General features: G+C 34.1%; 3 protein-coding genes across 6 annotated transcripts; 1 reads left to right on the top strand and 2 right to left on the bottom strand.

Annotated features, from left to right (window-relative positions):
* The first annotated feature begins 520 nt into the window (after window positions 1-520).
* On the top strand, window positions 521-14,290 carry LOC102609255 (uncharacterized). 4 transcript variants are annotated; one of them, XR_008051835.1, is made up of 27 exons: window positions 521-990; window positions 1,946-2,058; window positions 2,189-2,315; window positions 2,683-2,781; window positions 2,862-2,930; window positions 3,048-3,182; window positions 3,258-3,326; window positions 4,468-4,523; window positions 4,632-4,791; window positions 5,664-5,828; window positions 6,576-6,660; window positions 6,778-7,011; window positions 7,119-7,213; window positions 7,344-7,386; window positions 8,149-8,306; window positions 9,081-9,191; window positions 9,846-9,914; window positions 10,006-10,149; window positions 10,574-10,648; window positions 10,732-10,908; window positions 11,023-11,108; window positions 11,805-11,859; window positions 12,031-12,156; window positions 12,299-12,412; window positions 12,982-13,027; window positions 13,481-13,597; window positions 13,907-13,928. XR_008051835.1 is itself a non-coding variant. In XM_006469116.4 (26 exons), the coding sequence occupies exons 1-25, from the start codon at window positions 874-876 to the stop codon at window positions 12,979-12,981; spliced, it is 2,685 nt and encodes an 894-aa protein (XP_006469179.1). In that variant the 5' UTR covers window positions 522-873; the 3' UTR covers window positions 12,982-13,027; window positions 13,481-13,581. The 4 variants fall into 4 exon arrangements, 3 of the variants coding, with proteins under 3 accessions (XP_006469179.1, XP_006469178.1, XP_024950350.1); XM_006469116.4 differs by lacking the exon at window positions 13,907-13,928 and having other exon boundaries at window positions 522-990; window positions 12,979-13,027; window positions 13,481-13,581; XM_006469115.4 differs by lacking the exon at window positions 12,982-13,027 and having other exon boundaries at window positions 526-990; window positions 13,907-14,290.
* Window positions 14,291-14,553: 263 nt separating this feature from the next.
* On the bottom strand, window positions 14,554-18,049 carry LOC102609923 (SEC12-like protein 2). Its single transcript, XM_006469118.3, has 10 exons — window positions 17,672-18,049; window positions 17,348-17,442; window positions 16,933-17,083; window positions 16,403-16,494; window positions 16,173-16,272; window positions 15,801-15,876; window positions 15,572-15,692; window positions 15,350-15,466; window positions 15,170-15,237; window positions 14,554-14,958 (listed from the first exon to the last, which is right to left on the bottom strand). Exons 1-10 carry the CDS (start codon window positions 17,984-17,986, stop codon window positions 14,873-14,875), a joined length of 1,221 nt encoding a protein of 406 aa, XP_006469181.1. The 5' UTR covers window positions 17,987-18,049; the 3' UTR covers window positions 14,554-14,872.
* A 2,590-nt stretch (window positions 18,050-20,639) lies between these two features.
* Window positions 20,640-25,710, bottom strand: LOC102610225 (probable sulfate transporter 3.3). Its single transcript, XM_006469119.4, has 12 exons — window positions 25,205-25,710; window positions 24,903-25,110; window positions 24,647-24,818; window positions 24,412-24,477; window positions 22,647-22,760; window positions 22,407-22,523; window positions 22,179-22,305; window positions 21,797-22,083; window positions 21,475-21,665; window positions 21,279-21,364; window positions 21,098-21,174; window positions 20,640-21,012 (listed from the first exon to the last, which is right to left on the bottom strand). The coding sequence occupies exons 1-12, from the start codon at window positions 25,578-25,580 to the stop codon at window positions 20,854-20,856; spliced, it is 1,980 nt and encodes a 659-aa protein (XP_006469182.1). The 5' UTR covers window positions 25,581-25,710; the 3' UTR covers window positions 20,640-20,853.
* Between the last annotated feature and the right edge of the window lie 1,426 nt (window positions 25,711-27,136).

Here is a 27,136-nt window from a genome sequence, read left to right as displayed (position 1 = left end):
TTGAAATTTGATATTCATACTGCAATAAATATATTAAAACTCATATTTTATGTTCCATTACTAGTGCAAATATATAGTGCCTAATTTGTGAGTTTAAAGGGGAAAAAAAATACAGAAAGTCTTACACTTACATCCATAAAAATTGCAATTGAAGTATTTTTCACTAAAAACTTTATAAAAATTAATAAATCAAGAATTAAGAAAAGGGGGGGGGGGGAATGGGTAGAGGAATCAGTACACTAAAACATTAGGATTAGTTAAACACCCATTTATTTTGGTACTACCACATCTATTATTAATATTTTGTATTGTAACCTACCTCAATTTGCAAATAACAAACCAAATTTTAATTGATCCAATTGTCATTAATTAATAGAATTTAATATAATCTATATTTTTTTACTGAAATAAGAAATAAAAAATATATTCCTATATTTGCGCTCAACTACCCCAAAGTTTGCATATTCGTGGGTTCGTGGGTTCGTGTCAAATTTGAAGAATATAAAAAAGAAAAAGAAAAAGAAAAAGAAAAAGAAAAAGAAAAGAAAAGGAAAATTGAGAGAAAAGAAAACAAGCGGGAGGCAATGCTAGCATTACTGCATTAGGCAAAGCAACAAGGTGTACGGCAGCATGCTAAATGATAAAGCAAAAGAAAGAAACAAGCGATGCGAACCGAAATCAAGAACCCAATTACCAAACCCTGAATCTCCCTCTCTCATCTATCTATTAATCTTTAATTTGATTGAAGAACGAAGATTCGGAAAACTAGTATTGGTTGAAAAATTGAATTTTACTAAATTTGATTCATTGGTTGCCATAACGGATAATTAACACAAAAAATTTGAGGAAAAGAAAAAAAAGGACAGAAAGGAAATGGACGATGGAGTTGTTCAGCGAGTATTCGAAGAAGGAGGAAGGGATTACTTTCAACAACAGCCCTCCACTTCCTCATCTTCGCCCTCCATCTTGCAATCTCTCCCTGTCCATGCGGTAAATAATTTAAATTCATTTGAGAATTTTTGAATCTATTTTCCATTTTTGTTTAATTTTTAATTTTATGATTATGCACTTTAAATATTTTGCTCGATGTAATTTGGGAGTTAGTTTTGATTTTTTGTTATAGATTCCAGAAACTGGGCTGTTTTGAAATTTGGGAGGCAATGTTGTTTTCTGGGTGGTTGTGTTCTCCTTTAATTTTCTGCCTGATAATTTGAGTTTTGATGAATTTATGTATTAAACTATTGGCTTATTGAAAATGTTTTCCTTCAATTTATGTCTTGCATGGTAATTTATGATTGCAGAAGCAGGTTATGTATGAGTTATTTGTGGCGAAAGGAGTCTAACTCATTAATTTGTAGATTTCAATAATCAGTTTATTGATTTTCTGTCGAGGTTTCTCAATGCTTGTGCATTTGTCTGGGTGTGTGTGCACTGTGCAAGCATGTATTGAGTCTAGTGGTTGATTTTTCTCTCTCAATGCTACTTTGCGTGCATAGTTTCCCTCATTGTTCTGCTTATATTTATCAACTTTTAAGGCATAGGAAGCTGTAGTTAATTTATATCATATATCATTGGGACTTTTTGATAAATTCCATTTACATCTTGGGCTATCAGAATGAAAGTCGTCATTTACCTTAATGTTTTTTTCAAGAAGACAGACCACTGCTGGAGCTTTGAGCTTGTAATCTGCAGTGTTTTGATTGTTGATATTCCTAAAATTGTGTGAGAATGTTTGTGTGCGATTGCTTGATGCTGCTTAATTCCGCTACTGTGCTGTATGTCATCTTGACCTTCCTAGTCCCGATGGTTTCTGTTTGTCGTAATCCAAATCTTGAATTTATCATGATATTTCTATTGTAGTCTGAATGTCCAAAACAAAATTTTGGTACTGTGCTTTGAAGTTCAACCAAGAAGTCTAATCTTTGCCTTTGTTGAAATGCTGCAGTCTTTTGATCATGGGTATTATTTATTAGTAAAATCTATTCAAGAGCTTAGAGAGAAGAAAGGGGGCATTGTTACAGTTGGCATTGGTGGTCCTAGCGGTTCGGGTAAAACAAGGTATGAAAACTGTATGATTTGTGTTTTGTTGTTGTCATATTTTTTAGATTGAGGAGAATGAAGCATTTGATTTTTTATCTCCTCAGTAAATTAACATTTTGAGTTTATTTGATCTTGGTGGTTGATAAAGCTTAGCAGAGAAGTTGGCATCTGTTATTGGTTGTACTCTTATATCAATGGAGAATTATCGTGTTGGGGTTGATGAAGGAAATGATTTGGATTCAATAGATTTTGATGCATTAGTCCAAAATCTACAGGTTTGTATATGCTTTTCACCTCTTTACTATGGTTCAAAATTAACATACTTTGCTGGATTGTCATGCAAAACATTTTGGTAAGTCATTTAAAATCTTTTAGTATTTCAGAATGAGTGTGAAATCTTTGAATTTTCTGAAGATCAATTTCTCTAAATTTTTTAGCAGTTAAGTCTTAGTACTTATATGTTATACACATAATTTTCAGATAACTCAGGGCCCGTCTTTTGTGGTAATCTGTGTCAAATTAACATGTCTTTTTCAGTGACTGGATGTATTGCATCTATAATTTGTAACATCTGATGCATTTGTATGTCTATGAGTTGTTCCTTTGTTTTGTATCTTGAAGCAGCCTTTGTTTTGCAAATAGGATCTGACAGAAGGTAAAGATACTTTGATACCAATGTTTGATTATCAGCAAAAGAATCGCATTGGTTCAAAAGTGATAAAGGGTGCTTCTTCTGGTGTGGTAAGCAAGTGTAAACTACAGTTAATATAATTAACAATTGCTTTATAGAGTTCATTTATTCCCACTTTTTTTTCTTAAAGGTAATAGTTGATGGAACCTATGCTCTGGATGCAAGATTGCGCTCTTTGCTAGATATTCGGGTTGCAGTGGTAATTTCCTGCTAATAATTTCTTTTTAAATATTATTTTTGGGGTGGGAGGAGGAATCGGAGGGGGCAAGCATTTCCCGAGTAATCATATTTTTTAAACATTTCTTAAATGTATCAGGTTGGTGGTGTTCATTTTAGCCTTATTTCCAAAGTTCAATACGATATTGGAGATTCTTGTTCGCTGGATTCCCTTATTGACAGCATTTTCCCATTGTTTAGAAAGCACATTGAGCCAGACCTTCATCATGCACAGGTTGGTGTTTCCAGTTCTTGTCTTCAAATATCTAACTGTCAATTTTATATTTCATTTGATGGGTTTATTTTGCAGATTAGGATTAACAATCGCTTTGTTTCATCATTTAGAGAAGCAATTTACAAGCTGAAATGCAGAAGTGAGGTTTGTACTTCTTTAGCTTAGTAAAGTCTCCATGTACTTCTTTATACATGGAATTGCACCTATGTTAATTGAAGCTACTTCTCCAGTAGTGGAGTTATTCTAAATGGCTTTGTTGAAACTTTGTTAAGCCTTTCATTGTGAGGCAAACTATTGTATCTTCTTGATAAATTCTCTTCAATAACTTAGTTTGTTCTTCTGACTTTGCACTTTTTTTTGCAGCTCCAGTTTCCACACAAATTATATTGTATTCTTTTCTGTGTTTGTGTATGATCCATTCACAGGTCTTGCTCTCTTTGTGAATAAAACCGTTTCGCATTGGTTGTGACCACATCTGATAAAAGTAGGAAAAACAATAAATATTTAGGAACATATTTATATTGAGAAGTTGAAGTTAGGTGAAACATATTTAACATAACATTGTGATCAAAATCTGAAGTTAAGATTATGTATTGTTAATCTTTGAATGAAAGCCAAGTGAGTGAAATTTGGAGTGGCTCGGCCATGAGAGTACCTTGTGGAAGTTTTATGTCCGTCCAAGTTACATGGAAATAGCAAGTTTCTATGAAGCTTGTTTGATGGGCAGTTGGAACCTGCAATGTTTTGAACTTTCTGAATCTCGTTACTTATGCTGCTGGGTAATTATGTAATTTAGCGTACGGGTATTAAATAAACTGGTTGTTTTGTTCGTATTTTGTTTCAACAACATCTATAATGAAATCTGTAAACCTGTGCCCTTATCTTGTTATTTCCTGAAAATTGACAATGAGACGGCATATGCTATTCGGCCTTGATAGGTGCATATATTGTTCGATGTGGTATCATAAGTTAAATTGTATTGCATGCAGCATGCTGCTGTATGGAATAAAAAGATTTATTTTCTGTGGGGGTTCCCATTTCCTATTACTCAATATACTCTCATTTTTACTTTTTATCTGGTGATATACTGGGAACCCTGTTTTGTGCATCTGATGCCTTATTCCAAATATTTTTAGGCTTCTTCCTGATGTTTATTTTTAATTTCTATTATCTCTGATATTCTATCTCTTTTCTTTGGGAAATAAAAATTATTCTGTGTGGGATAATGTTAATCATGTTCACCCTTGGATTGAAATGTTACTAAATTGGTACATTGTTATGACAGGCACCAGGTGCATGTTCTATTTCTGCCTTTCAAGGAAATGAAGCACAAACAGACAAGTGAGTGTTTGCTTCTACCTCTAAACTTACTATTATAATTTAGATAAAATTGTGACCTCTAATCTTAGAATGCAAATGAGCACGGTGAATGCTTTATGTTGCTTTCAGTTTTATTGAGATGTACCTCAGGCCTCCCTCAGCAACAGAAGAAGCAAGAATAAATGATTGGATTAAGATGCGTCAATCGGGTATTAGATATTATCTCTCAATTGGAGACCAAAGAATTGTTGACAAAAATTTCATTATAAGGCCAAAAGCTGAGTTTGAGGTGAGATTTGTTTTTGCAGTTGATTTTACTAGCATAAATGTGGTATTCAGATCAAAGTCGGTGCTTAAATAAAATTCTCTTGACAAGTAGGTTTCTGTTTCTGCTATTAATCTGTGCTTCAGTCACTTTTAGTGTGTGATTGTTTGACTGTTTGCGCGAATGGATTTATTTGTCTTTTAGATGGATGTGTAACACTTGTAGCCATTGTAGCGTTTGTACTCTATTAGTATGTCACGTAGACATGATTTTAAATGAGTAGAGTTCTAATAAAAGTTTGTTGTTAGAATTTTTAATTAGATTTTCATTTGTTTCAAGAGGGTATAACTGCAGCCTTTTGTAAGTGAATAATTATCAACTGTAATCCTTGATAGAACTGTCCCTAATCTTAATTAGAGAAACCCACCGTAGTTGGTTAATGCCACATTGCATGAAATGTAACTAGCTGTAGTTAGGCAAATATTAATGTTGGACTGGTCTTTCTACAGTAAGTTAGAGTATTGTGAATAATATGCTGTTTCATGCATTCTCTAAATTATTCCAATCAGTTTAAGCTTTAAACATAATGATAACATCTTATTGTCTTAAACACATTTTAGTTTCCATGAAGTATTTTAGAAGATCTCCGGACAATATTGACAGTGAGTGTTGTCATCACAATTAAGTAATCATGGAAATGGGCTTCATTTCATAGATGGTGCAGGCTTTCCATCTCATCAGTTGATGTGTTCTATATTGAAAACACAACCCTTATACTGGATATTTATGAATATAAAATTGCCAATCTTTACATTTGTTGGTAGTCTCTATTCAAGGTTGGTATGAAATAAATATGGTTTATCAATTTACATGTTTAATCTTGTATATTGTAACAGGTTGGACGAATGACACTTGGCGGCCTGTTGGATTTGGGGTACTCCGTTGTTGCCAGTTATAAACGGGCATCTACATATGTTGTTTATGGAAATCTTTCAGTGTCCTTTGAAACTATTGATACTCTTGATGAGACATTCATGGTGCTGAGGGGAACAAATAGGAAAGTAAGAACTTATTCTCTTGCTAAAGATAATATCTGGGATTTCCTTCTGTTATTATATTACTGATTATGATTATGTTCTCTTAGGCAGTTATGGTGATGTGGAAAAAGTTTTGGTTTTTTATCTCTTCCCTCTCAAATATTATTTTGTGAAAATTCTGGGATTTTGTTGTGAAGGTAGTTGAGCTGTCAAAGAGTTGGTTCTTAAATATGCTTATTAAATAGAAGAGGATAATAGGAGGCGAGTATATAATTCTTACTAATGGTTGGCTGAAAAGTTGGTCAATCTATCTTTAGTACCCTGGCATGTGAATAATATGCTGTTTTGAGTGTTGTCAACGATTTGTGGACTCTAAAGGAGAGCCTTTTGTTTTGACACGGACATGAAATGTTGACAGATAAAACTCCCTAACTTTCTCTGTGTGAGCTCACAGGCTCATTCAAATGGAATAGTTGATGAAAAAAGTTTGAAATTATGATCGTGAACCTAACAGAAAAATGAGTTAGCTACATATCATATATCTACAATGTAGTTTATATGTCAACATGCTGTCATTGGAAGGGTTGTCTTTTTTGAACGCAGCATCTATTCTTGTGTCTCCTCTGGTATTCAATCAGTTGATGCTTCTATAACTTCTACATATATCTCGTTTTTCTTCAAGTTATAGCACATGTTTTCTAGAATTTTAGATTGTTACTGTTTAAATTTTGACCCTTGACATCTTGTCATGTTTACTTTACTGTTGCATAGACAGTTGGAGCAGAAGCATTGAGGATGGGTATCAATGGACCGTGGATTACAAAATCATATCTGGAAATGGTACTTGAGAAAAAAGGTTGTTAACTTGTTAACTTTTGTTTTAAATACTTTCTCCCTATGTATGATTTACTTGTTTGTCTGCTGATTAGATCATGGTCATTGTTCTTTCCAACTAAATCGACTAAAATTGCAGGCGTACCACGCCTTAATACACCGCCACTTTTTCCCAATACACCTACCACTAGTAATCAAGAAAGTGTGATTGCTGCCCCAAGGCCAATCCGTACCAATCCAAACCTTGTTATGAAGCTTGAGGATCTATCTCAGCCATGGACTCGATCCCCAACGAAATCTAAAATGGAACCTGTATTAGCAACTTGGCATTTTATTTCATCAGATCCTTCACATGCTGGTAGTTCAGTCATAGGTATGTCTCATTTTGTCGGAGAATGCATCATCTTTTTCAAAATAAATTGACTCTTATCATATTGCATTAAAATTTTTGCTTAGACTACTCTCATGAAGCAACCGCAGGTTCTTCCTCTTTCAGGGATACCGTGAAGCTTGTGCCAATGCCTGATTCATATGACTTTGACAGAGGGTTGCTTCTTTCTGTTCAAGCAATACAGGTAAGGATTAGTGGATTACAAGTATGTAGGAAATTGTATCATATTCCAATTATGAAATGTCTTCATGTTTAGGAAGCTTGTAAGCACATTCATTCAGATGTAGTTCTTTTACCCATGTTTCCTTTTTCAGGCTTTGTTGGAAAATAAAGGTCTCCCTGTTATAGTTGGAATTGGTAAAATACATACTTTACTCTCTCTCTCTCTCATATTTCTTAGTGTGCATGTCAGCTTTGATGCCTTTATAAAGCTTATTAAGCTAATGGTATGAAATTTCAGTCAATAAAATTTTTGAACGGTTAAATGCATGACTGGATTTCTAAGTTCTTAATATTTATCCAGAAATAATTATTGAGCGTGCTGTGTGTGGCATGAGAAAAAGGCTTGGGTTGGCTAAAGGGAAGAATTTGTAGGAGCCATATGTTTTGTGAAGTTTGAGCTCTCAATAAAGATGTTTATTTACTTTTACATCCTCACGTTTTTATCACAAAGAAGGGACACGTTTGTCGAAAACAATTGAGGCAATAGCAATAATAAATTCAACGATTTATATTATATTTTAGAATGTATTTTGGAATGACATTTGCAATATCTAGAGGATTAGTTAAGGAAAAGTTGTTCAATACTACCATTTTTACTGTATTAGTGGTTCTTGCTATACACTCTTAGCTGCATATTTTCTATTAAATTTTGTAAATATCAACAGAGCTATTTATGATTTCTTATTTGTTATGATTAAGGTAAGATTACAAAGATTGGCTATTACCTAAAAGAAGATTTCTTTGGACTGCTGGCATTGGAAAATTATAAAAGAGACATGATTAACAGTTTGGAGATGATGCTATATTTTGTCTGGGAGTTGGTATTTATGAATCTGTTCATTTTGTTTGAGCTCTCTGAATGTTATTGTATGCTGTTGTTTGCTCTTGTTGTCACAGGAGGTCCAAGTGGATCCGGAAAGACTAGTCTGGCTCATAAAATGGCAAATATTGTTGGTTGTGAAGTGGTTTCCCTTGAAAGCTATTTTAAATCTGAGCAAGTAAAGGATTTTAAGTATGATGACTTCAGCTCACTAGATCTATCTTTGCTTTCGAAGGTAGGGTGCTGAAAATTGTGTATATCAAATTTGGTTCATGTGCAACTAATTTACCTTGCTTACTGTTTGCTGATCTATTTTGTTCCTCATTCTTCCCCATCCAATCCATCATTGCAATACATAAAAATTGTGATGTACAAGGCTAGTTTTTGCAGTGGTTTTTTATGTTGATATCCCCCATAAATCCTTAGATTGGGCACATAGGCTAGGGGTTTGAAACCCTTTGCAGCCTAATGGATATCTTTATCCAATGTGTTTGCTGACTACCTAGGCTGTAGGCTCTGGACAATAGTCCCCGCTTTAGAATTCAGCGTATTTATGAAGGGCGGGGGATTTCTGGCTGTTTGAAAACAAAATCTAATTTGTTCTTTGTATCCCTTTGACTCCCAATTGTTATAAATATGTAATACGGGATCTAATATTGAGCTCCATTTTTAATTGTAATTTTCCTACAATTACATATCTTCCCCAATTTTCTGAGTTGTCTAACACCTGTGTGGACTGAGATCTTAGTAACTTCCGAGTTCCCTTTCTTAAATGACATCTTCACTAGAGAAGTCTGGTGGCTGTAATGAGGTACAGTCTTTAATTTGAAAGAATTTGTTCTGCAAAGGGTAGATCTGTAGATATATTTGTAAACTTCTTACAATTAGCATTGTATACACAAAATGTGTAATGCTCACTTATGCACTGCTGATTTTTCTTGATGGTTGCCAGAAATAACACTCACATTTGTTAGCATTTCCATTTTCATCATTTTTTCCCCTTTTGCAGAATATTAGTGATATAAGGAATGGTCGAAGAACAAAAGTACCCATATTTGACTTGGAGACTGGTGCTAGAAGTGGCTTCAAGGAGCTTGAAGTCTCTGAAGATTGTGGTGTGGTCAGTTATTGTGACATTTAATTCCTTGAGTGTGGTTTCAATGAGGCAATCTATTTCCTTGTTAGGCTTATCTAGGAAAATAATGAATCCTACTTATTTTGCTTAGTCTAAGTTGCCTAATGTCAGCTGCCAAGGGTAGTGTTTGAACTTCGTGGTATATTTTAGGGGAAAAGCGAAGACAGTAACTAGAAATCTGATCATGTGTGGATAGCACTAGGTGGTTTTCCAATCTTCAAGAGAGAGAAGGGAGAGAAGATGGGCTGTTATGGTCTCTTTCTTCTCAATTTCATTAAAAGTACAGAAATAGTAGAAAATTGAAATGTTCTTGTTGTTATTAACACATGTTAAGGAGAAAGTATTCAGAATCTGCTAAGTAGATAGTAATTTTCTGTTTTTACAATATTAACATACATGGTGTGCTATGGCCACAATATAATGCAGCCGTTTGGGACCATGACATCTTGCAAGTTCAAGCTTCATCATTAAATGATTACTAAAATTCTTATACATTTTGTTAAGCTATAATTATAGACATATCTATCATGGCTGTAGGTGAACTCTTTGTGAATGGTATCAATTTAACACATGAACTATATTGGTTGCCTTGGCTGCAATTACTCAGCCTGTGAAGTTTAATTTGTTTCATTTGACCAGATAATATTTGAAGGGGTTTATGCCTTGCATCCTGAAATCCGAAAATCACTTGACTTGTGGATAGCTGTGGTAGGATGACTTTCTTCTCCACCCTTGTTGCTTTTTTTTCTGTGCGATCTTCATAATTTTTCAATGAACTAACTTCATGTTTGGAATCCAGGTTGGTGGTGTTCATTCTCATTTGATTTCTCGAGTTCAACGGGACAAAAGTAGAGTGGGATGTTTTATGTCCCAAAATGATATCATGATGACTGTGTTTCCAATGTTCCAGCAGCATATTGAACCTCATCTTGTTCATGCACATGTTAGTAGACTCCAAAAAAATGTCAACCTTTTAAGTATTTTCTATGTGGCATAAGAAATATCTCAGATCCTTAGTATCATCAATGTTTTGCCTTTTTGTTGTTAAATTTCAGATTAATAGATTAGGGCCTGTTTCCTATTTTGTATCAAATTCATTATGGCAAAAGAGTCCATTGATTGAAGTTATGGAAATTAGTGTAGTTCCCTTGTTTCTTTCTTCATGAGGATGACTACTGTTAACTTGTTTTACTTTGATGAGAGATCCTACACAACATAAAAGTGTGCTATCTAATTTCCTCAAGGACAATTCTCTATGTTCTTGAGCAGTGATGCTAATTGATTATCATTTCACTCCTAATCACATGATATATTTGCAAGTCTAACTATCCCGCTGCAACCTTTTTTTTTCATCTTGGTCACTGCAGCTGAAAATCCGAAATGACTTTGATCCTGTGCTTTCCCCTGAGAGTTCATTGTTTGTCTTAAAAAGCAACAAGCAAGTATGTGTGCTCTACTCCTCTAATCCTAATCTCATCAGTGCTCTTACTACTGGCATCTTTATACTGCTTGTAATCAATTGCAGGTGGCTTATCAAGATATTTTAAAAATCCTTGACCCTGCAAAGTTCTGCAGTTCTGCACAGAATTTCATTGATATGTATCTAAGGCTTCCTGGAATTCCTACAAATGGGCAATTGACGGAGAGCGACTGCATTCGTGTCAGAATATGTGAAGGCAGATTTGCGTTGCTGATACGAGAGGTTTAAATAAAAAAAATTTGCAATATATTTCCATTTTACTATATAATGACTTTGCTTTCTTGGAATCTCTACTGAGTGCTTGATTCTTGATTTCTTCTGAATGCTATCTGTTAGCCACTAAGAGAAGGGAATTTCATCATTCAACCGAAAGTGGATTTTGATATTAGCATTAGTACTGTTGCTGGCCTCCTTAACCTTGGGTAAGCCAAATATTTATCATTAAATTCATCTGACCATTGATTTTATTATTCTGTTATTTTGTCATCTTGTGCTTGTTCCAGGCTGTTAGACTATTTCATTCTTGGAAGCTTTTTTCTTTTTGGTATTTCCTTTAGAAAATGTTATCCAAACCTAACTATTTATCATTATCAAGGCAAGGACCTGAATTTTGAGTCAGATTGTCGTATTCTTGCAAATTTCACTTGGTGTTCACAATGTAATCAGTTTCTTTATACTAGGACTAGTATTTTCATATGTAATTTATATTGTGAGCTAGGTTTAACCTGAGTATAAAGAGGTTGCGATGATTTATGAGCAGAAAGAGGGTTAAAATAGAAATTAGTTGTAATGAAAGTGCATCTAGTGGTGATCTTACAGCTTGAAGGATCAGTTCACTGGAAAATCATCTTATAATGTGATAGCTTGTGTGTAAAAATAAGCAATGAAGGACCACAAGCCTCATTTTCTGCCGTTTCTGAAGTGATAGAGCATCATATGCTTGAATTCGAGTATGCTTTTCCTAGCAATCAGTTATATTGCTTCTGTCTTTTGTATAGTGTTTTATGTCTTAAATTTTCCAGCTTGCTTTTAGCTTGCTGTGCTTGTTTTTCTTTTTGGTTAGAGTTGATAGATTTATATACCAGTGAATGGAATATGATCTCCTTTTGTCATGTCAGGTACCAAGCCGTAGCTTATATTGAAGCATCTGCTTTTATCTACCAAGATGGAAAGGTCAGATTACTTTAGATTACATTCTAATGTAACTTAACTTACTGAAGTCTTCTTATGCTTTTTAGTTGCTCTCTTCCTATATATTCTTGGAACCTTTTTCTCTTTGGCATTTCTGTTATTAGTGTGGTTCTCTTAAATTGATGTTAGATTTTATTTTAATGATCTATTTAGATTCTTATAGAGGTAGACCATCTGCAAGATGCCCCTAGTCCATATTTACAGATCAAAGGGGTCGACAAAGAAGCTGTGGCAGCTGCTGGTTCGACTCTTAAATTGGATGGTTCATATACAACAAAGGTCATGTCTTTAGCACTTTGATATATTTTAATTATGTATGGATGCATGTGTGTGTGTGTGTGTTTTTCCCCCAATCACAGGCAGCTCTTATGTTTGTGAGGCCTCCTGAATTGGCAACTTGACTTTTTTTTTTTTGCTGTAGAGTTATCTCCAAATAATTTTGGAAAAATTACCAGCAGTAGAAAGAAGTTCAAGTGGAATTCACACTCAGCAAGCTGCAAGGTTGCAGGAACTTGTTGACTTTATACAATCCCAGGTACTTTATGGCAGTTAAATAGCATAAAAGATAATATTTTTGTAAAAGCTTGTTTCTTGGGCGAGTTGAAATTGAGGTAAGATTACATTTCTTAAGACAAGTAATTTCTTGATAGCGGGTATGCTCTTCTAGGTTCGAGGCAGCCTGTAATCTGAGAGGTTTTGCTTTCCCTTTCACTTAGTATGTGAACTAAATGAGATTACACCCAAGCTTGTTCTGCTTCTAGTTTCTCATTTGTTCATCATGAAGTTTCATGTGACGAAAGAACTCTAAAACTCCTTGTAGCCTTTTATATAGCTATCTGTGTCAATCTTTCTGTTTTGGGTTAGATTTCATTCCCTTAATTTGATATCCCTTATCTATGATGACGTCAATTACTGTTATTTTCTTGGAAGTGGGTGAGAGATTGTCCTTCATGCGTTAGTGTTAGATGTTGAATGTTGTTTCCATTTTCCAACATTTCTGGCTATGCTATCCCTAGAGAGTTGTATTCCTAGAGCACCATATTTGAAAAGTTTTTACTACACCTACTGTGCTGATGGTGTGATCTTCTAATTTTGTGGCAGTAGTGCTGTCAACAAAGCAACAAATTACTTTTGTTCCATTATGTGCACGGTGTGTTTCCAGTGGATGGACAAAAAGTCTATGCAATCCCCTTTCAGTTCTCTTAATTCATTGATTTACCATATTGGTCTTTTTATGCTAAGTTCTGGCTGGCAGTTTATATATATATATATATATATATTATATACCTCTTTGCAGAGATAAAACAAATAATTTCAATTTTAACCTTAGGACTTCATCAAATTCTGTTTGCATGAATTTATCTAAAAGTTAGCTGCAGATTATAAGAATAGGGCATGGTAAAAATATTCCTTAGTTTGTAGTCAAGAAAGGTAAACAGCGAATCATAGAACAAGGGGTCCCTCACTTGCCATGCTGACTAAAGATCATGTGTTAATATAAGAGAAAATAAAGAACCTTTGATGTTGGATTTTATCAATATTGAAGAGTATGTTTTTTCTTTAACAAAAATTCTTATATTGATGCTGGTGGCAAAATCAACAGGGTAGTAGTTCGTCTTCGGAATCCTCCCAGTGTAGAGAGGTTTCTCCTGTAGAAGGCATTATTGAAGACATGCAATCCAGGATTAAAAGACTGGAGCGATGGCAAATGATCAACACGGTAAGTAGATACCTCCTCCTTTAGCCAGCTACGATCACCTGATTTGTATTTAACTTGGGATTTCATTCTTTCTTTTACACACATATAAGGCCCATAATGATTGGTGTGTAGTTTGCAAAGAACAAGAAAATTTGGAATTGGAGCTCAAACTCTGATTCCAAGTTTCCTCCTATTACCATGAAAAATTTTAACCTGAATCTATTTTGGTAGATGCAATTTATTTATTTATTTTAATTTTGTAAAATTTAATTGATTTTGTTTTTGCATCTGTTTTGGTCTGGTGTTTGCTAATAAGATCAATGGTGGCAGGTATTATGGACTTTTTTGATGTCTGCACTTGTTGGTTATTCTCTTTACCAAAGAAAGCGGCAATGACAATTGACAAGTACGTGATTGAAACTACGGCAATGACAGTTGACAAGTACATGGTTGAATCTAACAAAAAATTCTGACACAGAGATACATATGTTTTCTTGGGAATCATTTGTACTGCAGTGAGCAACGAGATATTCACCTCAAAGCTAGAATTACTTAGTTGCTTGACTATTGTAAATACCTTCATTTGAAGGAATATCATTAATTGTCAAGCGGAGAAGCGAGAACAAACATGTCTTCCTCCTATTTGATTTGAGCTTGGGGAAACTAATATCATTGATTACTTTTTCTATATATATGATTTTTAGTCTTTAGTGATGGGTAGTCAGTTAAAAGGAAAATAATTGATTGTCTCAAGTTCAAATTGTTCAATTGAAAGTATTCTTGTGATCATGATTAGTAGGATACCTCTTTATACGTGATTTAAAACTCGTGCATACACTCCAATCAAAAGTAGTAAACAACTGATTGTGGGCAACTACTTCGCGATTGATTAACGATGAAGATTGCGTGTGCAGAAAGAAAAAAAAACCCATCAACGATGACGGAGGGTAAAATGTTCGAGGGTATAAACTATAATGGAATCCACGTGAAAACTTGTGATATGATTAACGATGGCATTTAACTGGAGACCAACAATGTATATGAATTTACACTCAATCAATCTTGTCAGAATTTCAGGGATGTAACACGTAGGATGCGAACTCATCAGGCTGAAACAGATGATATCCGAGTCTAAACCTCAATCTGGTCGTCCAATACTACTATGATAAATATGAATCAAACAAAATAGCTTTCAAAGTTTGATTGCAGTTAGCTTTGAGGTGTCATTTACAAATATGAAAAACCTTTTTAACTCCGAACTTCGCACATTTAATTGGTGGAGATTCTCATAGCAAACTAAGGAATGATTCCTTTTGCCTTCACAAAGTATGCAGCCATAGCCAGTAACAAGATGAAGATGATGATCCACAAATTCAATCCCCCTGCCAAACGATTAACAGAATAAATGAGTTTTTGCATTCCAAATGTTTGGTCAAAATATTAGAATTCTGAGAGTTGTCTTCTGCAAACTCAAGCAGATCCCCTTGAGTAGATGGTTCATTACATGGATGCTTAGATGCTCAAATTTAACAAACAGCTAATAGCAAAAGCACCTGATATATCACATTATAAAAGATCATGGTAGGGGCATACCGCTTTTCTTCTTGTCCTCGATTACCGTGACCCTTACACTTGAGTCCATAGATGCAGAAACCAAAGCCCTGCATTTGAATATCATTTTATCCTATCAATTTATATTAAGGCAAAAGACTGCAAGTTAAGATGTTGTTATCACTTTACGAGGGTTTTGACATGAATATGTAAGCTTACAACCTTGAATCGTATGAGAATGCCAAAGCTGTCACTATGCCAAGATGTGCTTTTTTAACTGCCGTTCGAACCTGCAGACTGCTTGAATCTATAATTGAAATGTCTCCTGAAGCTGTCCCACTGCATTTCAATCAATCAATCAATCAGGTGGAGAAGTTCAAAGCTCTAATGACAGTGTTTGATGTCTTCAAGCAGTTGGAAGCGGGGAAGTCTAAAAGTTATTACACTGCAAGGAGCTTGCCATCGGCAGAAACATTGAAGGAAGAAACGGGTTCACGGACTACTTGCTTTGTGCGAATTCTCTTCCAAGTGGTTGTATTCCATGTCACAATACTTGCACCTCTGTCTATGGAGACATAATGTTCATGATGGTTAGCCTATCAAATGGAAAGTTGGATAAGGGAATTCTTAAAAGTGAAAAACAAATGATGGTATCCAAATAATGAAAATTGACCTGTTATTGCAGCAATGTATAGAACATAATCCTCATTATTTAGTGGAGAGAACCTACAAGAAGCAAAAAGTTCATCCTGGAAAAAAAGAAATATCATAAACTGAACTATCCCGAAAATAACAAAAAAGAAAATTCTGTTAAAAAAAAAAATCTTTATAACAATCTCATAATCACGCCCTTTTGGTCCTAGGAAAAACAAAAGTCAACTGAGTCAACCACTCAGAAGGCTGTATGAAGAACCACAAAACAACAACCATCCAATTAAATCACCCCGACATTAGACAGTTGCATTAGCTTGCAAAGCCAACTACTGCACCAAAAATTCAGAAAAGGAATGGTTCATTCAACAAATTATTATGATTCACAGCTTACATTTTCCTTCGCTAGAGGAGTTGCAACGGCTGAAGAAGCTAGATCCCAAACCCTACCAGGACCACGATTTCCCAAGGAGACAAGGAATTTTCCATCAGGGCTGCAAGATACACAACCAAGCCAGACAATCAGCAAAACAAGATATAAAAAATAACAGAGCGGATCCATTTTCTTTCCAGCTAGCAGATTCAGGAATTAGCATTTTAATTTATCCCGCTCTTGTTGTATACCTGAAAGACAAATCCTTCACAGAAGCATGGGCTTCAGACTCATTCAGAATGATTTCCAGGCTAGGCCACTTGAAAACCCTTAAATTGCCATTCTGCACTGTACCAAATCTGAGCATCATATAGCATGCTTTTTTTTTTTTTTTTTTCCAATCTACATCTACCAAAAGAAAACTAACACCAAAACTATTGAACACATTTAGTAAAAACATTAATATCCAGGCATGCAGTGTCAAGTATTCCAATGATGCGCGTCATGATCTGGCTCTGAAAGTGAAGTCATGGATAACAGTTTACCCCGTAAAAATATAAACTATATCTCTGCAATCATTCACCAACAGCAAGGGGAAAAAGACGAAATATAAACATTGGAAACATGAGGCATTACCAGGCACTTGGAGTGCATACCTTCTTCCAAAGTAAGGAAAGGTTGGAAGAAAAAAAAAAGGGTAAAGTAAAACAACGTAGATTTTCCTTTAGTTTCATGCAGCAAAAATGCATTATGATTCAAAAGAGAAGTGCAGTATCTCTACCTCACTACCAGCAGCAAATATAGTACCCTCAGAGTCGAACGTTAGTGCTAACTGTTGTCCAACATTTTCTAACTGGCTGAGCACTTTCTCTGAAATTTTCACACCCAGTCTACGGATTTCAGTGTTCTCCACTTCATCCCACTCAAACAATCTGCACAAACAATATTCAGTCATAAATCAATCCCCCTTGATGCCTTAAATGTAAAGCTATATAGCCTATGGTTTAGCTGGACAAACAAAAATTCCAAGCTAAATCATAACTGTGAGGTGCGCAACTTGAGACACCTCTTTTAAAAATTATATGTTACATAAGCTTAAATGTGTGTGTATTTTTTATTTTTTATTTTTTTTTTTTGCAGATGATGGTAGCAATAGCCAACAGCTGAAGTTTGAAAAAACAAAATAAACTGAAGACCTGCAGCTATTTTGCAGTGCACAAATAATGCCATCACCGTGCGGGTGAATAGCCATTCGATAAGGCAAATCAGAATCAGTTCGAAGCTCAGCCACCTGAAAAAGAAAAAAGAAAATAATCAATGACATTTCCAATGATATAAAACTACAAAAATGATACTCAAAAGCTAAAGCAAGAAAAAAATGAAAAAGAATTTTTTTCCAATCGTAATAGGAAATAGGAATTACAGAATCCTAATGCATATAGTATCAATCAACATAAATATAAAAAAAATGAAACTACAAAGCAGAAGTGTAATTGTAATTACAAATTGTATGTACTTACCGGCTGATCGGAGAGGGAATTGGAGGCGAAATCGAAGTGAGACAAAAGGACGGCGTTGCGGATGCCGCTGTTGCCCGCACCACCACCGCCGGCCAAAACAACGTAGTAGTTGCGGCGAATATCGTCGGATTTGTCGGCGACAGCTTCGTCTTTGGATCCATGCTGGTCTTCCTCTTTGTCGTCATCGTCTTGTTGTTTAGGTGGCTTGTGCGTGGATCTGATGACTTGATCGTACGGAACCCAACCGGCACCGTACAACGGCACGCCGTATTTCTGCAAGTTGTGAGATTCTTCATTCCTGCTCCTGCTACCCATTGAGTTCCCCAGCTTCCTTCTCTCTCCTCGACGCTACCTTCCTTCAGTTATTTCTATAACTTAAGAAAGGATATTATCATTTTTCCACCTATGTTTTTTGCCCGAATCGTATTTTGACCCGTTATGTCAGTACTATAATTTAAAAAAATTATTAATTTATTATTAAATATTTAAACTATTAATATTTTTCTACCATTTCATTAAAACTCGGTTAATATATAATGAAAAATTTATAAAAAGTCAATTTCACCCTAGAGTATAAAATACCATGTAATTAATCTTGAGCTTATAAAATTTAACTTTTGCTTTATCTCACCAACAAGTTGAGTTTTATGTGATTTAAGATTAAAATATTAATTTTTGATATGATGATAATAATTTTACAAAAAAATTAAATAAATAAATTTATCCTTTAAAAATTAAATAAATTAAATCAATTTATGAAGTACCTAACACCACACGGTCAATTTTACAAAATTCATAAAAGGTTATTTTTACCCTTTAAGAAGGAAGAATATCAAATGAAAATTTAATTACAAAATTCATAAAAGGTTAATTACATGGTCTTTTACGCTCCAGGGGTAAATTTGACATTTTATAAATTTTTCGTTACATATTAACTGAGTTTTAACGGAATAGTGGGAAAAATACTAACAATTTAAACGTTTTGTGGTAAATTGATAGTTTTACCAAACCGTGGTACTGACATGATGTGTCAGAATACCTTTGGTGGAAAAATAATAATATTCCCTTAATAAAAGCATACTAGTTAAAATGGGGTTAATTAAAATAACGTAGGGGTCCCTAAAGGACTGTAAAATAGTAAATTAGAGTCTAGAGACTTATATTTATAGGCAAGTGCTAAGTTACATTGAATGTAACTTACACAATTTATCTGAATCACATAAAATTATGGGATCTGTAATTTATGTGGTTGAGATGAGTTGTATATGTTATATGAAATGTAACTTAGAGACTCTCTTATAATTAAATATATAGCTGAAAATTATATCATTACATTAATTTTATAAAATACATGTCCAAATATATAACTTTATGAAGTATATGCCCATACATGTGTTTTTTTTTTAAATACTGAATTAGAGTTCTATGAGGTATATGCCAAGACATATGACCCTCACAGGCGAGAAATATTTCTACTTCACTCACATTTCGTAAAAAAAAAAAAGACTTACAAATTAACTCCACACATTTTTTTTTAATTGAGAGAGTTTGAGCATATAGAGACTCGAACCATTATCCTTATAATACTGTTTAATTTAAAGAGTAGTGATTTACTACTGGGCTACAGTCCAAATGGCCTGATAAAGTTAGGTTAAATTTTAAAAACCATGATCAAATAAATCTTATCTATATATGTTACAGAACCTATTGGGTGTGTACTATTCGAATGATAAAAACATGTTAACACCAAATAGTGTTACTCAAATGAGTATGCAATTGCATTTTACATCACCCACGAAAAATTTTCACATAATTACGTTTACATATGTTAAATATTTGAACAAAATAACTAAAATTTACTTCAACATAAGAAAGATATAGCTGTATTAATTTTTAAAAGATAGAGCTGTATTAATTTTTAACTTAATCATTTATGAAAAAAAAATACAGTTTTAAATAAAACGATTCGCCAAATTGTTGTCTCTCACTGCGTCCGTACCGTTTTACCATGCCTCGGTTTTGCGGAATTTGTCTACATAGAATTCTGTTGTCTTCTCTATTTGTTTGGCTAACTAGCTCATCACAAACTACCCTGGACTCTCTGTTTCACGAGATCTGTTGTTAGGGTTGTGTTCGAAGGCATTCTCAAGATTATTCCACAATCTAAGGTCATGTTTGGTTTGAAGAAAGGAAATGAGAGAAAAATAGTGGAATGAAGGGGAAGGGAGAAGAAAAGAGTAGAGGATGATAGTGAAATTAAATTTCATTGACATAAATTTTAATAGGAAAAAGAATTACAATTTTTTTCTTTGAACAAATTTATCATTTGTCTTAAATATTAAATCACCTATATTAGTAATGAAATATAATTTAATATCAATACCAAATTTTTTTAATGTCAAAAACTCTTAAAACAATTCATGATTTATATTTAATATAAAATAATTTAATATACTAAACTATTTAATACAATTTAATCTAAATAAAAAGCGGTCAACGGCGATGGTTAATTTATATTTCTATATTTTTATATTAAATAAATAAGTTTATTTATTTAATTAAATTTATTAAATCATTCGTTAAATTTAATTAATATAAAATTATTTATAATATTAAATTGATAAAATAAAATTATTAATGACATTAAACAAGTTAAAATATTGAAGGGTAATTTTGAAAGATTTGATTTACAACATAAGAGGAATTTGAATTCTTCACTCCTTGATGTGGAATTCAAATTCTATATTATAATGAATATTAAATTTTTATATATTTTGTGCAATCAAATAATAGAAATAAAAAATAAAATTTAAATTACTTTGCTCTCCTCCATTCTCTCTTCTCAACCAAACATCACCTAAGATAATGATGCATGGGTGATTATATTTATCATTATAATCGATGTTTTCTTTTTCTACATTTGTTTGGCTCTGATCATATGAATTATCTTTTCTCGACATTTGCAAAATAAATCAAACAGCTTGGTTTTTACTGATAAACAGCTAGGTTTCTCATACAACAGAACCGTGGTGGCATGTAATTAAACTTGAGTTTCTTTACGAACAAACTTGTAAATGTTTGACCTGTTGCATTTTGCAATAATTTTAACTTTTTTTTTTCATTGTAAACAAAACAAAGCAGAGGGAATTGTAGTAATAGTTATTGGCCTACATATGTTTGTTTCATACATAGTTTGCTGATGGTGCTTTTATTGTGGATGAAAGTGAAGCCACAGCTTCTCCAACAGTCAAGTAAAGGCTATCTGGTCTTTTGAAATCTCCACTATCATCTGATCTTTGCAATTTTTCCAACACTTCAGCCAGAGGATTCACCAACACAAGCTGTTTAACCCCAAATTAGAAAAATAAGTTCCAAACGACAAAATGTTGAAAATTTATAAGGGAACAAAGGTTTATGTAAACTTGCCTCAACACCCTTTTTCTCCATTGCTTTCCTTAAATCCTTGAAGAAAGATGTTCCGCTCGTGTCAATGGCACTTACAGCTGAGAAGCATGGATGAAAAGCACTTTTGTAAAGATCTAAAGCTTACATGGAAATAACTAGTGTCGATAGCTTGCTGGTGAAGTAATAAAGAAGATAAACATACCGGACATTTCTAGAATTACAAATCTAAGGCTTGATTGTTTATTCAAATTTTCTTCAGCTTCGTATTCTTCTATCCACCTTAAAATCCTGCATATAAAACAAAAGCCAAGCATGAATAAACAGAGAAAATATTGGGCCAAAGTCATTGTATAACCTGTGCATTTTGTTAATAAAAGGTTTCTCAAACGAGAAGCAACCTTTCATTGAGATATGTGGTGTTAGCAAAGTTGATTGGAGCTTCAATGCTTAGAATGAGGAAACCGGGGATCCTTATTGCTTCATTGTAATGGTGAAGATCCCGATAAATGTCTGATCCCGGCATGTTCCCCAACATCACAGTTTTCGGCCTAGTAATTTGCAGGAGGATCTTGAAAATCGAGATGCCAACCTGATAATCACCACCATATATATATAATAACATGTTACATGTAAGTGTTCGAGTCGATAAATATTTTCCGATTACTCGATTATATTTTGATTGGAATATTGGCTAGCGGTAGAAGGAAACTTTGAACTTACGGCAATTGCAAGGCCCTCTTGTACAGAGATGAAAACGACACCCAGGAATGCGCAGAGCATAACAAGAAAGTCGAATTTGTCAATCTTCCAAATTTGGTGAGCAGCAGGAACATCAATCAGGCCAACGACTGCTGTCACAATGATTGCACCCAGTACAACATTTGGTGTGTACTGGAACAGAGGCATGAGGAAGAGGAGAGTCACCATGACAGTAACCGACATTACCACATTAGACACAGCGGTTTTTGCTCCAGCATTGTGATTGACAGCAGAGCGGGAGAAAGCACCTGAAATTCAAAGCACCTCCAAATGAATATTTATTTGTGTTATCTCCTACTGTTATTGCCGCTTCTCAGAAAAGCATATGAAGTAGATATGGCACCTGTTGTAATATAGCATGAAGTTGAGGAGCCAACAATGTTCATTACTCCAATAGCAATCATTTCTTTGTTACCATCAACTTGGTAGTTCTTAAGAGCAGCAAAAGTCCTTCCTACTGCAATTCCTTCCTGTTTTGTACAAAGTTTGAATCAACACAAATTTGTAAGAATCAAAATTATCAAGATACTGTATGTAATAATATCATATAGATTAGAAAATCGATACTTACAGTGAGGGAAATAATGCCAGTGATGAGTCCTGTTTTCATTACTAGTCCCAGGTGGCTTCCATGAAATTTCAGCATGTTCCACGAAGGAGGATTTAACCCTTCTTGCAGTTTTCCAATCTGTCACAGAAAATATAGCATGATGAACATTTAATCCTATAAACAACAAGCAATTAATGTGTAATGCAGTTTTTAGTTTTATTTTAATTTTATTGGATAAATGGGACCAAGCAAGCAACTTACGACGCTGATTCCATGATGTTGAGCCTTGAATGCAAAAACCAGAAGAGTGGAAAGGATGACTGAAACAAGAGGTGCTCCAGCTGAGACCCAGAACAGCTTCGGTCTTTTCGTGCCCTGCACCATTCAACATAGATTTATTCAATTTGCTGTTGACTGTCAGTGCCACTTGAGCTTGACCAGCAGAAACATAAAAAGCCAGTCATTTACTTCTCATCTACATGGCCATATTTAATGCTAATTTGGCTTTGATAAATTTTGGACATGATTGTATCTGTGACTGTGACTATTTATTTTAAAAACCTGAAGTGCTGATTAGGTTCCAATTACAATATACGGGCAGCAGAAGAAGCCTGGTTTAATAAAATTTGGTACTCCTCAGAAATAATTGTAAGAGCAGACAAGGGTAAAATGGTAAGTTGGTGCACTGACCGTAGGTCTTCTTGAGTTGTGTCAACTGGCATACGGCGACTCCATAGTTTGGTCTAAAACTTTTTCAAGCTTCATTTTTGACGCTTGAAAAAAGTTATCGAATTAATCTTATAAAAATGCTTCCACTCGCTTATGCTCGTGTCATCCCCAAATATTTTTAACCCAAAAAAAAAAAAAGACACGTGTTAAACATGCAGACCTTAGCCAACAATTTGGCAACAAACAGGGACATAGTTAAAAAATTGTTTCAATTCAGGGCACATTCAACTTATAATTCAGGGCATGAGCGCAGCTTTAACTGACAGTAAAAGTATTTTGCATAGTCTGGATGATAATTTAGTGGGTAGAGTTTCTCACGTCTACCTATAACTTTTATATATATATTTAAAAAAATACAACACAATTTCAAAATATTTAAAAATATAATATATGACACTACAATTATATTATATTATTATTTATCGATAAATTTTCAATTATTGCTGTTATCTCTATGCGGTTTTGTATTTTAATGATGGTTTCATTGTAAATATAATAATATACAATATTTGCATGCATACAACTAAGAAAAAGGAGAAGAACATGAGGGAAAAAATAGGAAAACTATTTTATATTTTGTTTTATGTTTTTTATTTATTTATTCTATTATTTTGTTAAATTTCTTTTGTCTTCATTTGGGTGTGGCTAATTCAAGTTTATAGAATTAAAATAACTAATAAATTTTTTTAAAAAAATTTAACAAGGATTAAATTTGATATTCTTTAAAATTATCTATAAGACCACTATGAACTGATTTAAAATTATTCTTTTAATTTTTTCAAAGCTAACCAGGGCTCTTACCCCAATTGGTCCTATATTGGCTTCGCCAGTGGCAACAGATCTTCTCATTGGTGTTTATCAACGGTAAAGCTAGGTGTTAAAAACTTGGAAGAACACAGCCGATTGTACTTGTCAACAATAAACATATATATAATATAAAGAAATAGACAGTATTGTCCTCATCGATTCAAAAACATATGTTAAATATATATTTATTTACGATTTTAATTTTTAGTTTTGGTGAGAATGTTTTTATCTTTTATAATATGTGGACTTAGAGCTGAGATCGTAGCAAATTAGTGTTATTGTTAGAGCGCTAATGCTTTGCTAAGCTCTCAATTCAAGTTGGCGAAGATTCATAATTTATTTTTATTTTTTTTTAATTATTTAGACTATGGTAGTCCGATCACTCATGTGAACACCTCTTCGAATCTTAAACCTCTTTATTTATCAACGTAAAGGCATCTTATTTTGCAGAATCAAAGAGAGTGAGAGTGAGAGATGAGGAGTGACGTACAACATGTCTTGTCAGCAGAAGAAACACAAGGAAACAGAACCCCATGAGAATTGTTTGCCATGACCACTGCAAGAAAATGAAAATGAAAATAAATAAATAAATAAATAAAGGATTGAAAACAAAACAAAAGTGTGATTAACAACAACACAAAGTTCATTTCATATTTCACATGCAACAATTAATTAAGAATCTTAAATATTATGCATTGATGTTATTATTAATGAATTAATTGTACCTCTTTCGTGTTGTGGAAAACAGAGCTCATAACAGGAACCAAACCCATTTGGTTTGTGAAATGAGTGATTCCAAGAAGGCTTTTGAGTTGTTGAAGAGAGACTATAATGGCAGCCCCTGCCATGAACCCGATGAGAGTTGCCTTCGATAGAAAATCAATGATAAATCCGAGCCTGCATCAACAACACCCAAATGATTGTTAATATTTGAATGAATACTGTCAAAAAGAAAACAAAAACTGAAAAAAGTTGGGTCACCTTAATAATCCTAGTGAAGCTTGGACAAGACCACCGAAAAAAGTAGCTGTAAAAGCTAGTTGAAGAAACAGAACAGGATTCTGAGTGGGAGATACTTCTTGTCTAAGCATTGATCCCATAATAAGAGAAGCAATTGAAACTGGCCCAACTGCAAGATCCCTTGAGCTTCCAAGCACAGTATACACAAGAGGAGGCACAAAGCTTGAATCTGTATATATATGTGTGTGTGTGTTTGCATATCAAAAATCTGTATGCCTCAACAGGTTTGTTTTAACGAACACAAAAGATAGAAAAATACTCACAGAGACCAACTATTGGAGGAAGATTGGCAAGCTTGGCATAACTGATACCCTGAGGAATGGCCAAGCTGGCAATGGTGAGGCCAGATATGATATCAGATTTGAAGAGCTTGAAGCTGTAATTAGGGCCCCATTCAAGGATAGGGAATATGTACTGGGCAGCAAGGATCCATTTCTTCCCTAATGGCTGCCCTTTGAATTGGCGCAAAGGGTCATCGGGGAAGAAGGTTTCTTTGAGCCTTCTTTTCAGCTTCTCTATTGTGCTTTTATGCGGTGGTGGCACGACTCTGTGCACCTCCATTGCTGCTATCTCTAAGCAGCTGCTATGATGCTGCAGCTGCATCTTATTGTTGTCGTTGCTGCTAGAATTTGGCTCCATGGCTACCTAGCTTCTTCTATAAATAAATTTTTAGACCGCAACGAAACAAATAAGTACTTGTCTTCTAAACAACAACAATACAAAGATAGCTATAGGGCGAGTGATGTTTTTTTTTTTCCCTCCTCTCACTTTCTCTCTTGGTTTTTATTATTGGACCTTACAGTGTGTGTGTGTGTGTGTGTGTAAAGTGTGTTTTAATTTAGCCCCACTTGCTTTTTTGCCTGGCTCAAAGTCACAGGTTGGGTAATTGATGAATTTTTATTGAAGCAGCACATAAATCACAAATGAGACTGTAGCAAAATTGGCCATTCGGCATGTGATTTTACGGCCAGAACTGGCGTATTTTTGTTGTTTATTTATTTTTTAAATAACATCCCTTGTCCTTTTTATTTCTCTTCTCTTGAGGAGAGATAAGATATTGGTGCACTTCTCTCAAACGGATATGATTTTGATGATGATTGCTCTTGAATGATCTACTTTCTGCCCGCATAAATTAAAATAAGAGCTGACAGTCGGTTTTCAACAGCAATGAAGGGTTGGTGAAGCAATTCATACAATTAATTCTTTGGGAACAAATTGCTTACGCACGACACATTGTTTCCACGTGCCACAATATAATGGCTGCTCTTTCTTTCTGTTGGCTCATATAATAAATATCATAAATGTAACCGAGATTGTGAATTCTTTCCAAAAAAAAGGTCAAAAAAGGAATTTCAAGTAAACCAAATTTGCCCAAAGGTCTAAATTAAATTCTGAAAAAAAATTATTCTTTAAAATTTGCTTATTTATTAATTTGCTGAATGATCGATGCATGCAATCTTGCAATATGTCAGCAAATTTTCATTCGGTGAGTCATGAAAAATGTGTGGATTGATTGGCTGAAGTAAGATTATGATCAGCTGTCCAAGGTTCACCTTGAATGCTCTACTTGCCTCAACATGTACATGTAGTGTCAATTAAGTTGGCATTGAGATGATGGAATATTGATTTGGAAACGTGCTTCTACAACTCATCAAGGGATCGAAATAAGGCCTATCATTCATAATTCAAAAGGCAATCTCCTACCATTATAGTTGATGTAAGTAGGCAAGTAGCAACATGTTCTTACAAGCAATTTGCAATGTGGACCGAAAAGAAATTGGCTTGATTGATTCCAAAACTAGCTCTATTTGAGAAACAATCATTCTATTGTAGCCACCAGTGTGGTCTGATTTCCGTAGTGATTGGGGCCAATGTAACCAATCTCATCAATCCCATGCATGGTATTAGATAAGTTGGCAAGTTGCCTTCTAAATTTGACCCTTAAAGTTCCCTTTTGATACCTTTCTTATTTTTCCTTTTCTTTTTCAAATTCACACAAGGGTGCTATAAATAAGATGAGCTTTTAGGCTTTAGAGATAGGATCCAAGAAAAGAATTTGGACGGGACAGATTGAAAGGGGGAAAAAGAATGGAAATTTACCTATTTGACCACTTTTCAATTTTTAATATTAAAAAAGACCTTATTTCAGTTTTTTTTTACAATAGCAATCATTTACAAAGCTCTCAAACTAAATT

This window comes from Citrus sinensis, chromosome 2, assembly GCF_022201045.2.
Source record: "Citrus sinensis cultivar Valencia sweet orange chromosome 2, DVS_A1.0, whole genome shotgun sequence".
In the NCBI taxonomy this organism is placed as follows: domain Eukaryota; kingdom Viridiplantae; phylum Streptophyta; class Magnoliopsida; order Sapindales; family Rutaceae; genus Citrus; species Citrus sinensis.
Note: the sequence above shows the minus strand (reverse complement) of the source record. Positions and strands in the feature narration are given on the sequence as shown.